At 36.7% G+C, this 14,653-nt stretch overlaps 1 protein-coding gene across 1 annotated transcript in view; it reads right to left on the bottom strand.

The window, feature by feature from the left end:
* Positions 1 to 538: 538 nt before the first annotated feature.
* ppp3cb (protein phosphatase 3, catalytic subunit, beta isozyme) overlaps positions 539 to 14,653 on the bottom strand; it is a 35,724-nt gene continuing 21,609 nt past the window's right edge. Inside the window, 13 exon segments of the mRNA XM_043256860.1 lie at positions 539 to 2,356; positions 6,037 to 6,084; positions 6,476 to 6,573; positions 7,153 to 7,218; positions 7,220 to 7,235; positions 7,446 to 7,523; positions 7,876 to 8,001; positions 8,228 to 8,322; positions 9,012 to 9,089; positions 10,952 to 11,091; positions 12,205 to 12,350; positions 14,071 to 14,182; positions 14,283 to 14,407. Of these exon segments, the coding sequence (XP_043112795.1) occupies positions 2,178 to 2,356; positions 6,037 to 6,084; positions 6,476 to 6,573; positions 7,153 to 7,218; positions 7,220 to 7,235; positions 7,446 to 7,523; positions 7,876 to 8,001; positions 8,228 to 8,322; positions 9,012 to 9,089; positions 10,952 to 11,091; positions 12,205 to 12,350; positions 14,071 to 14,182; positions 14,283 to 14,407 (1,307 nt within the window). The 3' untranslated portion in view covers positions 539 to 2,177.

Below are 14,653 nucleotides of genomic sequence, written 5' to 3'. Positions count from 1 at the left end.
GTTTGTGTTTAAGCACTTTGTTCATCAAATATCCTTCTAAATTGCCATCTGTTGATCCCAAGAGTCTGGTATGTGACATTTTTCAAGAATTATGAACCATCCGTGCATTCAGTGACCTGTACATTAATATAATCCCATCCCTTTTGCTTTCAGTAACATCTTTGGAAGACAAAATTGAGGTTTGAAAAAAAAATTAAAAATTTGCCGACACCAAAATTTTGATGAGCATGTAAGAAACAATATATATATATATATATATATATATATATATATATATATATATGATAGATAATTTTAACATGTAACATTTTTTGATCGTATGTCAAAAATGCATATGCACAAACATAAAAATCTTTTAGACACAAGGATCTTTTAAAAACAAATCTTACAAATTTTTTGCACGCAACGTGACCTGATCGCATCTTCATGATGTTCACTCATTAATGCGCATTTTGTTTTACGGAGGAGATTCTGATGTACATGCTGATTTATAGCTTACTGTTTGTGCAGTGCGAGTTAAATAAATCAGAAAAATCCAAAAGGTTCATGCATATTTTATTCAAGAGTAAAAAAAGAGATTTGTCCCATAGGGCATGCTCACACTGTCCGTACTGTAGGTCAGGAAATCATGATGCTCAGAATGAAGCTCCAGAGAAAAATACAAGATATAGAATCACAAATAACTCATGAACGTTTTCATTATTCATAAAGTAAAGCACAATGAGCAACCAAAACAAGGATGAGGCAAAGTGGAATAAACCAGCAGAACTCTTAATAATAATCATAATAATAATCATAATAATCATAAGTAACCAGAATATTGTTTAGAATAATGATCAGAATATACTTCTCCTTAAAAATGTGAGACACGTTAAGGTGTGTCCGTATTCGATTTACATTTGAAATAACCATGCAGTCATGCTTTGGCAGCCCGGATGTCTTTTCACAGAATTATATGTTCCTTCACACTACTGGATAACTTCTGTACATCGATAAAGAAATGCAAAAGGTTTAACACCTCATCGGAGCTTAATTAACTGTACAGCGATGTAAACAAACAAACAAAAAGAACCCAACGAACAATAAATAAATAAATAGCTCGAATACAAAATAAAATAACGTGAAAATAAGCGATAACAAAAACGGTCCTTAAAAATATACGCCATTTATATACAAAATAAACTCCCATGAAGTATGCGTGGCTGGAAATCCATTATGTCTAGTGCGCCGACACAAGACAAGGACCTGTTTGAAACCACTCATAACAGCCCGACGCAATCCCTCAGCTCAAATCACCCCCCGTTTCTCGCATTCACGCACACTCTCTCGCGCGCACACGCACACACACACACACGCGCGCGCGGGCGCGCTTCCCCCGCTCCGGAGCACCAGAGGAGGCGGGAAAGTGTCAGACTGCCATAGCAACCGCAGCACGACGTGACAACGGCGGATTTACACGAGCACACAGCATGAGGGGCGTTACGGCGACTCCGAACCGCGGATTAATCGTGATAACCTGTGTGAAGTTATTCTGTGTAATATTAGTTATTCCATAGATATAGTGATTACTAGTAGCAAAACATAGAACTGCAAGAGAAGTGTGAAAGTAAACGGTTACAAGCTTCTCGCACACGTACGAACGCAAACGTACGCTCCGACGCTTTCGAATAAATAGTGCGTCGGCCTTGTGTTTTATGTTTCACAGCAGGCCAAGAAAAAAAAGGTAAGCGTTTGTGAAAACCTACTTATCATCATCATCATCATCTTCATCATCTTCATCATCATCATCATATAGTAATTATATATCACATGTCGCCCACGCACGCACACAGACACGCACGCAAAGTGCAAACACGCATAAATAAACATCTCTTCGGACAAGGAACAGGAAATGCACTCCGTGTTCGTGTTTCCATTACATAGCCCCATATCCATAAAACTACATATCCCATCATGCATCTCTCAAGCATGATCATCTTCGCGCGGCCCTTCTCGTGTTTGTCGTCGAGGCCGTTGAACGTCAAGCAGGGAGTTCTGTCTAAATATATCACATAATCCATCTGCTACATACACGGTAGCAGTGAAAATGAGGGAAGAGGGGAGAATTGCATTATGGGAAGAGGAGCAGGGGCGAGCGAGGGACGGGAGCAGGAGGAGGAGGAGGAGGAGGAGATGAATCACTGGATATTGCTGTTGTCATCCGTGCCGTTGGATTCGGCCATGTTCATCTTGCCCATCGACAGCCCCACGCTGTTGACCACATCTCGGCGAGGCGGCATGCGCTCGTTTATGCGGTCCAGACCCTTCGCCTCCTCGAAACTGGTGATCTTGTGCTGTGGAGAAAAGCCACGGATGGCTGCGAGGGAAAGAGAAAGAGACAGAGGGAGAGGAAAGAAGAGCAGTCACCAATGGAGCACGGGCAAAATCTAAACCACGCAAGCACACATACCACAAATGATCACATACTGTTGGACAGATGAGAGGGTCATTCTACAAACTGGATACAGTTGGATACAGAGTGTTCTCTTGACATGACCATATATCTATATCAAGAGATGCACTCGTACACATGTCTGGGTCATATTTCACTTCAAAATCATATTTTGCATGAAAAAAATTTACAAATACAATATATCCATTATTTAAAAATCTAATATTTATTTTAAATAAATATATGCATGTATTTATGTATAACAGAAATATACTTTTACAGTTTCCTAACAAAATTATTAATGTAATGTAAAAAAAATATATATTTTTTTTTTTTTTTTTTACAATATTTGTTTTACAACATTTACATTTATTTTTAAAATTTCTAAATAATAAAAGTAATTATTTTATTGGGAATATCTAGACAAATTATAGTAATGAATATTTAAGCCTATAGGTATTGTAGCCTATTGCAATAATATTAATACAACTGCAAAAATATAAATTTTTTTGTTATTTTGCATACAAAAGAACATTTTCTATGCAAACCTTTTTTTTCTTTTTGTTGGCTTTTTGATTGTTGGAGTGAAATGTGATCTGGTATGATTTGAAATTTCACTCAAACACAGATATTTCACCGTTTTCACTGCTGCTATGTAATAGTCACGCTATAAGCACAAATTCACAACTGCACATATTTCACGACCGGTCACACACACAATATATGGTCAGTGTTGGGAAGGTTACTTTGGAAATTTAATGGGTTACAGATTACGAGCTAAAAATGGAATAATCTGTGTTACAATTTATGATATAATTTAGCATTTTCAGACATTATACAAGGCATGTTAACCTTACAGTAGAACACTGATTTCAAAAATTCTCCTCATTTATGTTAAGACTGTAATAGTTGTTTTTTTGTGTGTTTTTTTTTAAAAGCACAGCAGCCATCACAATTGCATTTATTTTTACGTTGAGATTGCTTGAGGTTAAAAACAGATAATTAGTAAAAATGATATTGTTTTTTAAATCAAATTATTGTGTAACAATAACAGGAAACACTAACAATACCTTTGTTATCTTTTGTAAATCTTTTAAAAAAGCATATACATAAAGCCAAACAGGAATCAAATAAACACTGGTGCTATTCTGTCCCTAATCTCCTGAAATCAAATCATTAAAAACCAAAAAAGCGACAAGTGAATATTGTTCAACATATCTTAGCTTTTGTACAGAAAATATTCAGATGTTTCTAATTTAATTACACCTTTTTCTAAGTAACTGTAACAGGATTACAGTTACATTTATTTTGTAGTTAAATTAAGTCACATGTAGATACTCCCCAACACTGTTATCAAGGAAACAGCTGTGGCGATGATAATGGATATCACATCTTATCACTTTCACTCCCACTTCAACTTGAAAACCTCACAAGGACCAACAGCACAGTCAATGTTTCCATTAGAAAACAAACCCATTTCACCAGCATCAAAATAGTATTTTGTAATGTCAATTTTTTATGTACTTTGATCCATTCTGATGGAAACATAGTGCCTTATATCACAGTCAGAGATGATGTGAGACTCTCTCTTGGGTTTGCTCTCAGACAACAGAGATGTTTTTAGCTTTCAAATACATCGAAGCTTTTCCCGTCTCACCCTGTGCGCTGAGAAAAGAGCTTTGGAAGTATTTTTACCAGTGATTTTCTCCAAAGGTGTAGCTATAAACCTTGAAGCTAACCAACTAAACCAAACAAACAAAACTAAGAAGTAAAAATAAGCTCAAAAAATACAAAAGGCTATAAATGCTAAAGGACATAAATAATATTAAAATATCACTGCTGTGTACCTAACATCTTTCACTAAGAAATTATCGTATTTCTGAAGAGCAAAATATTTTTGCAATTTTAATATTTACTGGGCCTCACTGTTTTTTTTTCTAAAACAATTCTTAAATGTTTCATGATTTAAAAAAAACAGAAAGCTCTACACGGAAATTCATTCAGCTTTTGTATGTTCTAATATATTGTCATCATGAATGCAACATAAGGGTTTCACAACCTTGGGGCTCTAGGTCAATCTCACAAGGTTATTATGCTATTGATTTCAAGCCAATTTTGCTATATGGAGATTACTGCATAAATATATATATGACCTTTAAGTCGACAGTTATAAGATTTAGAACAAGTCTAAAAAACAAGCCCTGTCATAGAGAGGTCACATGATCCCTGCAGATCACATGGTCCTGACAGACCAAACCCAGAGTGAGTGCGCGAGGAGCGGCGCTGGGGTGATCAGTGTTTGGGGCGTGGTGCTGTAAGAATGCTGGGTCATTAGTGAGAGGCAGGGGCGCACGCCCTCACCTGCCTATGGCCCAGATTCTTGCCGTCTGCTGAGTCATTCTGTAACCTCGCTGATTAGGTACATAAGAATGTGTGCCGTTGGAAAAAATGGTGGAGAACAGCAGAGCAGAGTCCAGCATTTGCATAAGCAGGAAGACACAGGTGTGCGCACGTGTGTGTGTTTGTGCATGTATGTGTATGTCTCAGTGTATTATACACTATTCAGACTAGCTTTCTAAACAACATCTTAGTTACGATTATAAATACAGAGGACATATTTTGGTAACCCTTTATTTTACGGTTACACCTATTAGTTGCCATTTATTATTAAGCACATATTAATGCCTTATTCTACATCCCTGATCATACCCAATACCTAAACTTAATAACTACCTTACTAACTATCAATAAGCAGCAAATTAAGATTTTTAAGTCATAGTTAATAGTTAAAAAATGTACTGATTTAATCTAGTTTTTGCTGAAATGAGATTGTCTGTTGGGTGGACGTGTTTGACCCATGGCTGGTTTATGCAGGTCTAGTTGTTCTCCCAGCCTCTCAAGAGCCCCAAAAACCCCTCTAAATTTAGCAAAACAGATCAGCTTGGTCAGCACGGGAGGTGAGAAAACATTTTAGACCGGTTTCAACTGTTAACAGAGATTGTGCAAGAAAAACCTGACTAGGGTAAAATGGATAAAACATAAGTGCAACAAATTTACCTCAGAGAAAACTAATCATGTTTGCAAACCTCAGTTAGGAATGCCCTTACATTAATACATTAATTAAGATAAAGAAAAAAAAATAAAAAAAATTAAAATCTAGAAATTCAAAATGTATTTTCTAGTCTGTAGTCTTTGTAATTAACTTTAATGTAGCTTAAAAACAACTACAAGCGTATGGTTAATGTTTTGAAATAAGTATCTTGTGCTCCCCAAGGCTACATTTATTTGGTTAAAAAAATATAGTAAAAGCTGTCAAATTGTGAAATATTATTACAGTTTAAAATGAGTGTTTTGTATTTGAACATGTTTAAAAATGTGATTTATTCTTGTGATGCAAAGCTGAATTTTCAGCATCATTATTCCATTTAGACATCTTGATAAATGTGTGTGTGTGTGTGTCTGTGTGTGAAATACACAATCCCTGACCACTCATAGCACCCCACACGCTCAGTTAGCTAGTCTGCGCTGTCTAGCTAGCTAGCGTGTTACGGCGGTCGCTATGAAACCTCTAAGCAGCACAGAGAGATAGAGGCCGGCCAGTTTACCTTCTCCATCCTCAACCGTCTCCACGGCTTCAATGGCCTCGATGGTAGCTGAGGAGGCATAGAAAGACAGACGGAGAGAAGGAGAGAGGGAGAGAGGGAGGATGGATGGGGGAGTTTATTGTGACAGTCATGCACGCAGCACAGTCCCCCAGCATTAGCTGCCAAGTAGCTGCCGCGGACAGTTAGCAGTTAGCGTTAGCCGGTTAGTGTCCCTGTATGTGTGTGCACATTTCTGATGGTTTAATTAGCGAAGAGAATGAAAGAGAGTGTTTGACTAAAAGAAAGGGGTTAGCAAATATGTTTATGAGCTTGTAAGTCATTGTCTTAGTGACCTTGAAAGAGAAAAGAGGCAGTGATGGGAGAGAGAGAGCGAGAGCGAGAGAGAGAGAGAGAGAGAGAGAGAGAGAGAGAAAGAGCGATGTTTGCTTTTGTAACTCACCGCTCTGCAAGGTCTGTTTTCCTCCAGACAGTACGCCGCTCGGCAGCATGCCGGTGGGGGTCAGGCCTTTCAGGGTTAACACATTCTCACTCTCCTCTCTGTCGAAACACAACCAAACGATGAAGCGCTCATACACGCCACACAAACTCAACACCTGTCGCACTTAGTGCTGTTTTTGTTAACTAAAACTTTTAAAAATCTATTTTGTTTTTTGATGTGAATTTCAAATTAAAAAGAAAAATCCGGTAACATTTTATTTTACGATTACACTTATTAGTTGCTTATTAACATGTACGTTACTAAATTGTTAGCAATTTATTAGTGCTAATTAATTACATATTAATGGCTTATTTTACATTACCTTATTCTAAATCCCTGATCATACCCAGTACCTAAATGTAACAACTGCTTTTTAAACTATTAATAAATAGCTAATTAATTTAGCAAATTTTTGAGGGAAAAGTCGTAGTTGACAAGTGTTACCTCTTCTAAAGTGTTACCAAAAATCCATGTTAGATTAAATAACATTACAAGTTCTGCAGGCAACTGCTTGTCATTTTCTGGAAATGTGACTTCTGAACATACTGTACAAACCCGTTCGTTAGAAGGGCATGTCTCAATATTTTTTTTTATGTCCTAAACCACAAACATGTGTTCCCAACCCCTCCCAGACTCACCGCAGAACTGAGAACATTTTGGCCATTTTGCCGATGGCACGGATCTTGTTTCTGATGACCTCTTTGAGGGGCCGCAGCATTAGCTAAGAGGAACCAGAAAACAAACTTAGATTTCATAAACAACATACTGCTGAGTATTCTGCATAACAAGATTTTAAAAAAAGCATTGTTTCTTTACGAATCTGGGATGCATAATTCTTCTTTTTTAAGCTACAGTACATAAATGTTCATTGTTCGGTTGCCAAATAATTTAATTTAAGCAAATTGTTTGTAATGTGCAGTCACCAACTCACCATCAAAGATCTCATCTCCATCGTTCATAAGCTCATCGTCAGAGCAGATACTGAGGACATTCACCAACATTTCTGTCACTATAGAGGAGTTAAAGGTCAATAGGGCAAGAGCTTTTGACATTTTAGCATAAACTATCGTAATACATTCACAACAACACCGTAACAAAATGCTATATTGATACAAGTGAAATATTACTGGATGGCTCATTTGCTTCATTCTAGTCTGACTTGTCGAGGCAGAATAGATGGAACTATTTCATCTGCTTTGTTTTAACAAGTCAGCAGAAGAGCGCACCCACCTTCTTCGCACACACACCCAGAATGAAGAAAATGGAAAGAATTTGTGCAGCTATAAGGCCTGGCTTTCTCCAGGAAGAATGGGAATGTCTCAAGCTGTTAACAACATTGTTCAAGAACATGTTTCCTATACCTTTCTCTCCAACGAAAGGAAGAGACCAGGTGAAGACGTCCATGAAGTTGGGCAGCCAGTACGGATGTGGCGAGCAGTTGAACTGTCGTATGTTCATTACGTTGTTCTCGTATTTAAGCACGGCCGCTGAGGACAGGCATTGAGGAAGTTATATTCGTGCAAAACAAACATATCTAAAGCATCACGTTAAAATCACATAAAAAATCACAAAATAGGATACCATTGCAAGAATAAAGTCTTTTTTTTCCCTTCAAGACACAGCTCATTTAATTCTGAGATCCACCTGCTTGTTCACAATGAACCAAATGTTTGGCATGTAACCCTGTGGCAGAGAGCAAACCTAAATTCAGACCTTTGTTGTTGTAAACGTCCAGGTAGTTTGGAGCAGAGAAGATGGTGATGAGAGAAGGGAAACCTGTAGTCTGACTCTTCCTGTACATACGGTAACTGTGTACGGTAAACAAATAAGAAAAGGAAGACAATTACAGTATGGCAATCAGAAGCTTAATCAGAATCACAACAGGAAGGTGAGGAAAAAATGATCTTCTTCCTCAGATGCCGCTAAACATTATTTGTGGCGGACTCTGTTTAAAACCCCCAAAATGTTAAGTTTAAATCTTAAATGTTAAGTTGTTAAATCTTTATTCACTATTATAAGTATTCAGCCTTTAATGTGCAAAGGCTTGCAATGCATCAAAATTATTAACAATGATTTAATTATGTTTAAAAGGACAACTGTGTAAAATGAATGTATCCAGCTAACATGCTCTCTGTTGCTATCTGAGTAATACAGATGCATTACTGTCTGTTGTAGCTGAATGTAGGGTATAGTTCACTATTGTGAAGTATTGTAAAGGATCTTTGTTCATTTAAAGCTGCTCTGACAGAATAAGTGTACCTGGGCTAAGGTGAATAGGTGAATGTTTGTGCACTGGTGGCATTTCAGATCAATAAACTCTACTGTACTGTAATATATGTGGATTATGAAGAATCAATGGCTCCATGCAGCTGTCTGCTGTACTTGATTGTCCATCACAGCAAACTCCATATACACGTACAGGCACTTTTGTGTGAGTGCTTCGTCACTTTTCTACGTCTGTAGAGACAAGAGGTCAAAGGTGACGGTGGCTTCTTACCCTGCGTCCTGCGCCTCATGTGCCCTGATGACAGACAGTAAGTTGTTGGTCTGTAAAAACTCACACACAGCAGGATAGCTGTAAAAAAATGATAAAAGCAACATTGATGAGGCTCAGTAAACACTGTTTACAGTCCCTCACAGATAGCACAACTCATTTGACTAGATAACTATACATACTTAGCCTGGCTGAGAGACCATCTAAAACCAGCTAAGATCCACAAACCACAGACTCTTGTTTTCTCCTGCAGGAACTACAAAGCTAACAGTCCGTTTACCACTCGTGATTGAGATCTACCATATCTGTTGAAACCTTATTGCCAGTTCATTAGGCTTCATTTGATTACAAAGCCTATCTGATGTTTATGATAGCGGACTTTACCCGTTGGAGTGTTTATTATTGTCGTGCCGCTATCAGCCACCAGGGGGCAGCAGTGATGTAGATGTGCCGCTTACAGTGAAAATCATCATTGTTTTCTGCTCAAAATACCTGAAGGGTGCAAATGTGATACTGGCACAGAGCATGATGCATGATTGTGTGTTAAAGAAGTCCTGCATGTTATGTGTTAGTTTAACTTAGCAGTCTGTTATTTTCCTCTTATACTGGCATATTGAAATGAACAGACCTAAAGCGCACACACACACACACACACACACACACACACACACACACACACACACACACACACACACACACACACACACACACACACACACACACACAGTGTTTCATTGTTTTCAGAAGGTTTCATAAGAAGCAAAAACAGTGAGGATTGTGGGTAATAATGTTCACACCTGAGGCTCTCATGCACAGGCTGCGCAATGTTAGTTGTGTTATCCCTTCTCTTTCTCTGTCTACATTTTCCAGTAAACCTGAATCTAAGAGTAATTTTTTTAAAAAGTAAAAATGCTATCTATATTTTTATTTGCTTGCTTGCTGCAGGTTTGCTGCGATTCCTAGTAATTTAAGAAACAAACAAAAAACATCTCATCATAAAAAACATATATAAATGACTATAAAATAATAATAACATTAATAATATTAATAGTAAGTATTTTTATTATCACTATTTATTAAATGCTATTTTATATTAAAATATAATAGCAGTGTATTTACATACATTCTACATTATTACTATTTTATTTGACCTTTTAACAGAGAAATAATATTATATGCAGTAATAATACATACATATTAGTATATTATATAATATTATATACATATTTATGTCTAAATGTCTCTATTTTTAAACGTTAAGCCATCGTCCATTAATTTGGCGGAAAACTCTCTCCTTTGTTGGCTTCAGGTTTAAAAATGCTTCTCATTACAAAATGCTTCACTATTTATTTAATTAAATAGGAGCCTGCGTGATTTGATAATCGCACTAAGCCATATCACGTTTCATTTCGATTAATCGCTTAGCCCTGCTTTCTATCTTCTCGTCCTTTTCCGCTCCATCATTTCTGCCTTTCTCTCAGGTTCTCGCTATATCTCTGTATCTTCATATCTCAGCGGATCTGGCAGTAGTAGCCAGTTGTCATGGTAACGGCAGAGCGCAGATTCCCGTGGGATTGTGGGGATTCTGTGTTGTGCTGAGGCTGGTCACTGTTTGGACTGCTTTACAATTCCAATTAAACTCGTGCAGCACTTCAGACGCTGGACTTTCATCTGCACCTTTATTTCACCGTACAAACGCTCCCTGAGGAACATGGGTTTGCTCAGTGGTTGCTCGTTCACAGGCTTCAAATTTAAGATGGCTCTCCTAAAATTCCCTGGAGGTAATATAAAGATACATAAATGGCATAATTGTAGACTTACTGTGAAAGTATAGCGATATAAAACGTCATTTGACTAAGATTTGAGGTTATTGGAGATTTTCTGAGGAGAAATGTGAGAAGAGGTGAATAGGAGAAATCACTGAAGGAGCCTGTGTGGTTCACCTGTAGAAGTAGGAGCATCCGCGGACAGTGTTGTGGCTGAAGTAATCTTGACTCTTTTCATTGCCGAAGTCCTCCAGCGGGTCGGACCAGAGCAGGTCACACATGGGGCCAAACGCTGGCGGTTCCTTGAACCTGTCCAGCTGAGAGACAAACAGAGAGAATCAATACTGAGTGTGTGGTTATGCTCTGGAGGCAAATCTTTTATTTCTTAAAATAAAATATAAATGTAAACATGTAAACAATGTCACTTTATTTGATTCCAGACGCAAAAAAGTGGCTCAGTATTGATCAATTACAATGTTAAAATCATAATTATATAAATACATAAAATACCTTGAGTCGTCTGCTCAGTGTCAACATCATTAAAATTAAACATTAAAAATATGCTAATATTACTAAATATAAAAAAAATTTAATAATACTAATAAATGAACATTATTTATATTTAACCATATTTTTTGATATTTTTGTCCTGTTTACATTTTTTAAATTGTGCATTGATTTTTTTCTGCACTGAAAATAAAAATACACTTTGTTGCATAAAATAAAGAAAACTAAAATAATAATAATTAAAAAACAAACTGTGGTGCGGTGTGCTTTCTTTGTGCGCAGCCTGTTCGTTGGTAAAGGAAATACACCAGCAGCATAATGGAAGATTTACAGAGGATCCGTCAAACGTCTGTTGTGAGAGCTCAGTCTTAAGACATTAAACATTTTAAATGATCTAGGACTGCTTGATAAGGAATTTCTCTGGAACAGGACGTGGATTTATCGTTCGAAAGTTCGGGCTGGGTGGCTGTATACTAACCTAGACTACATTTATTTGAGAGAAAATTGTAAAAACTTTAATATAGTAACTGTAACTGCAGTAAAAACTGTAATATTAATGAATATTTTTACAATGTAAAATAGCTGTTTTATATAGCATTATATTTTAAAATGTAATTTGTATCTGTCATGCAAAGCTGAATTTTCAGCATCATTACTCCAATCTTCGATGTTACATGATCTTCAGAAATCATTATAACATGCTGATTTGCTGCTCAAGAAACTATTTTCATTTTTGTTGAAAACAGTAATGATGCTTAATATTTTTGTAAAAACATTAAAAAAATATTTTATTCGAGTAGAAAGATTGTCAATTAAATGCAAACCTTTGAATTATAGAATGAGGACTATATATATATATATATATATATATATATATATATATATATATATATATACAGTGTTCACACAAACATCCTCATTACCCTCTTAATGTCATCTAATGTGTGTATCTCTGGAGACAGGCCGCCGTGAACACACAAAAACTGCTGATTCATCAGAGCAGCCAGAGGCAGACAGTCAAACGCATCCATGCACGCGTCGTACACCTGCTCCGAGTATTTGATTTTACCTGAAAGAAAGAGAGGCAGAGATCACACACCTGCACGGAGCATCTGATTTCACCCGAGAGACAGAGAGACAAAAAAAAAAGAGAGAGCGCAGGATGAGAAGTAATGTCACTCCAGAGCTCGCAGATGAAGCAAGCTTCTTCTGAAGGGTTTATTTTCTCTGTATGAAACTAATTTGTACATTAAGCTCCTGCATTCATTTACACTTTCAGAGGACACTAAACCGGAGATGTGTGTGTGTGTGTGTGTGTGTGTGTGTGAGACAGTCTGTGCTGTGTCAATCTCGCTGCTCCAAATCTACCAATCTGTTCAGCCACATCACCGCATCACTCCGCATTATCTCTTCATCTCTCCCTCCATCTTTCCTCTGTTCATACACAAATACTCTCACTAAGGAAGGTGGATCAATCAATATGTAAAAAACACAATCAATATGTACAGCGTTGTAGCGTAGTAGTACAAGAATACAAATGTTCTCTGCGTCGAGGATCTATACCTTCTCAAATGCAAATGAGATGCAGTCTTAAGAAATCAAATATAGTCCAGCTTTTTACATGCCTTAAAATTAAATTAAAACTCTAAATAAAAATGAAATTAAAAATAGATGTGAATGAAAAATGTAAACAGTGCTGCTTGTTTTATTCTAATGCAAAAAAAAAAATATTTTGCAGTAGTTATAATTAACCGATTCATCTTAATTATACATTTCTATTATTACTACTTTTATTTGATGTATTTTTATTGTATATTTAATTACTTTATTTACCACGGAGCTCATTAAAATGTTAAAATATTTTCAATATATAATAATCTTTCCTGTATGCTTTACATTTATTTAAAGACGGAGCTCATATCTGTACATACGAGTAGTTTATTTTATGATTATTTTATGAGTAAGTTATCATGATTTTATTGTTTTATTGTGTTAGCAGTTTTTAAATTTATTTTCGAACCTAGTTAAAATAACCCGACTGCAGTTGGACTGATATTAATTGTAATCCACAATAAAAAAATTGTTTTGAGAATTGTTAACAACGGAGGATCTGTTTTTGCAAAGGAACTCTTCATATATACATTTAGCTGGATCTAATTAATTTTTTTATTTTTAATATTCATAATTAAAATGTTATATCATGCTAATGGCACTTAGATTATCACTGAATAATGACTGTTAGTAACAAATAACAGGACAAGCAAATAAATACTTTTTTATTTTATAGAATAATTCATTTATTTATTTTTTAAATAATTTACTTCATTAATAGAAGCAGAAGTAATAGTAATGTTTTTATTTTAAGCTCATTTTAGGTGTATGGTGTGTCCCAGTTTAGAAAGCACTGTAAACATTTATATATAAGTTTGAGCGTCTTAATGTGTGTGTGTGTGTGTGTGCGTGCGTGTGTGTGTGTGTGTGTGAGTGTGTGTGAGTTCTGTCAGTCAGCAGATGGTAAAGGAGGGCACCCACTCCTCCTCACTCCCCTCATCAGGGAAATCACACTCACAGGCTCCCTGGGCCCAACATTAACAGGCAAATTAATTTTCTGCTAATCATACTCCCTCTTTCTCTCTCTCTGCATCTCTTTCTGTCTGACAAAAGACTGCTCCAGAAAAAGACCTCCATCAGAGGAGAGGAGAGGTGAAATGTTGCGCTTATAAGAATTGCATAGTTTCACACCTCAAAAGCAAGCGTAGAGACACCGTGAACGACAAGACAGTACTCACATTCTTGTTTGAAAGTGAAATATTCAGTCAAATGTCTACATTCATGGTTTCCCCGCAGCAGAAACAGCGTCTTTGGGTAGAGGATTTTCAGCGACCAGAGGTAAAGGACGCACTGAAGGACAGAATACAGACAGAAAGAAAGATGCTTTCACAGGACACATCAAGATATTTAGGCGTAAGCAGGGTAGAAAAGAACCTTAGGAGGCACCCACCTCAATACTGAAGTACCCTCGATCCACATAGTCCCCAAGAAACAGGTACCTCGTTGTCGCAGGGGAGCCGCCAACCTCGAACAACTTCATCAGGTCGAAGAACTGCCCATGAATATCCCCGCACACTGCAACAACACAGAAAAGATTGGCAATAGCTGAAGGAAACAATAGTGCTTGCAAAAGAGGAGCAGAATAGAGTTAGGATAGAGGGAATAATTTCGCAAAATGAGCTTGAGAAGTTAGAAAGAGATTTTCATTAAATAAACTGACGGAACTAAAAGTGTTTGATGTAACTAAAAAAATAAAATAAAATAAGTATGCCAATATAATAGTGACTCCCCTGGTATAAATGTATTTTTCAGTGAAAATCA

Source organism: Puntigrus tetrazona, chromosome 14 (assembly GCF_018831695.1).
Source record: "Puntigrus tetrazona isolate hp1 chromosome 14, ASM1883169v1, whole genome shotgun sequence".
Lineage (NCBI taxonomy): Eukaryota > Metazoa > Chordata > Actinopteri > Cypriniformes > Cyprinidae > Puntigrus > Puntigrus tetrazona.
This window is presented reverse-complemented; position numbering and strand designations above follow the sequence as displayed.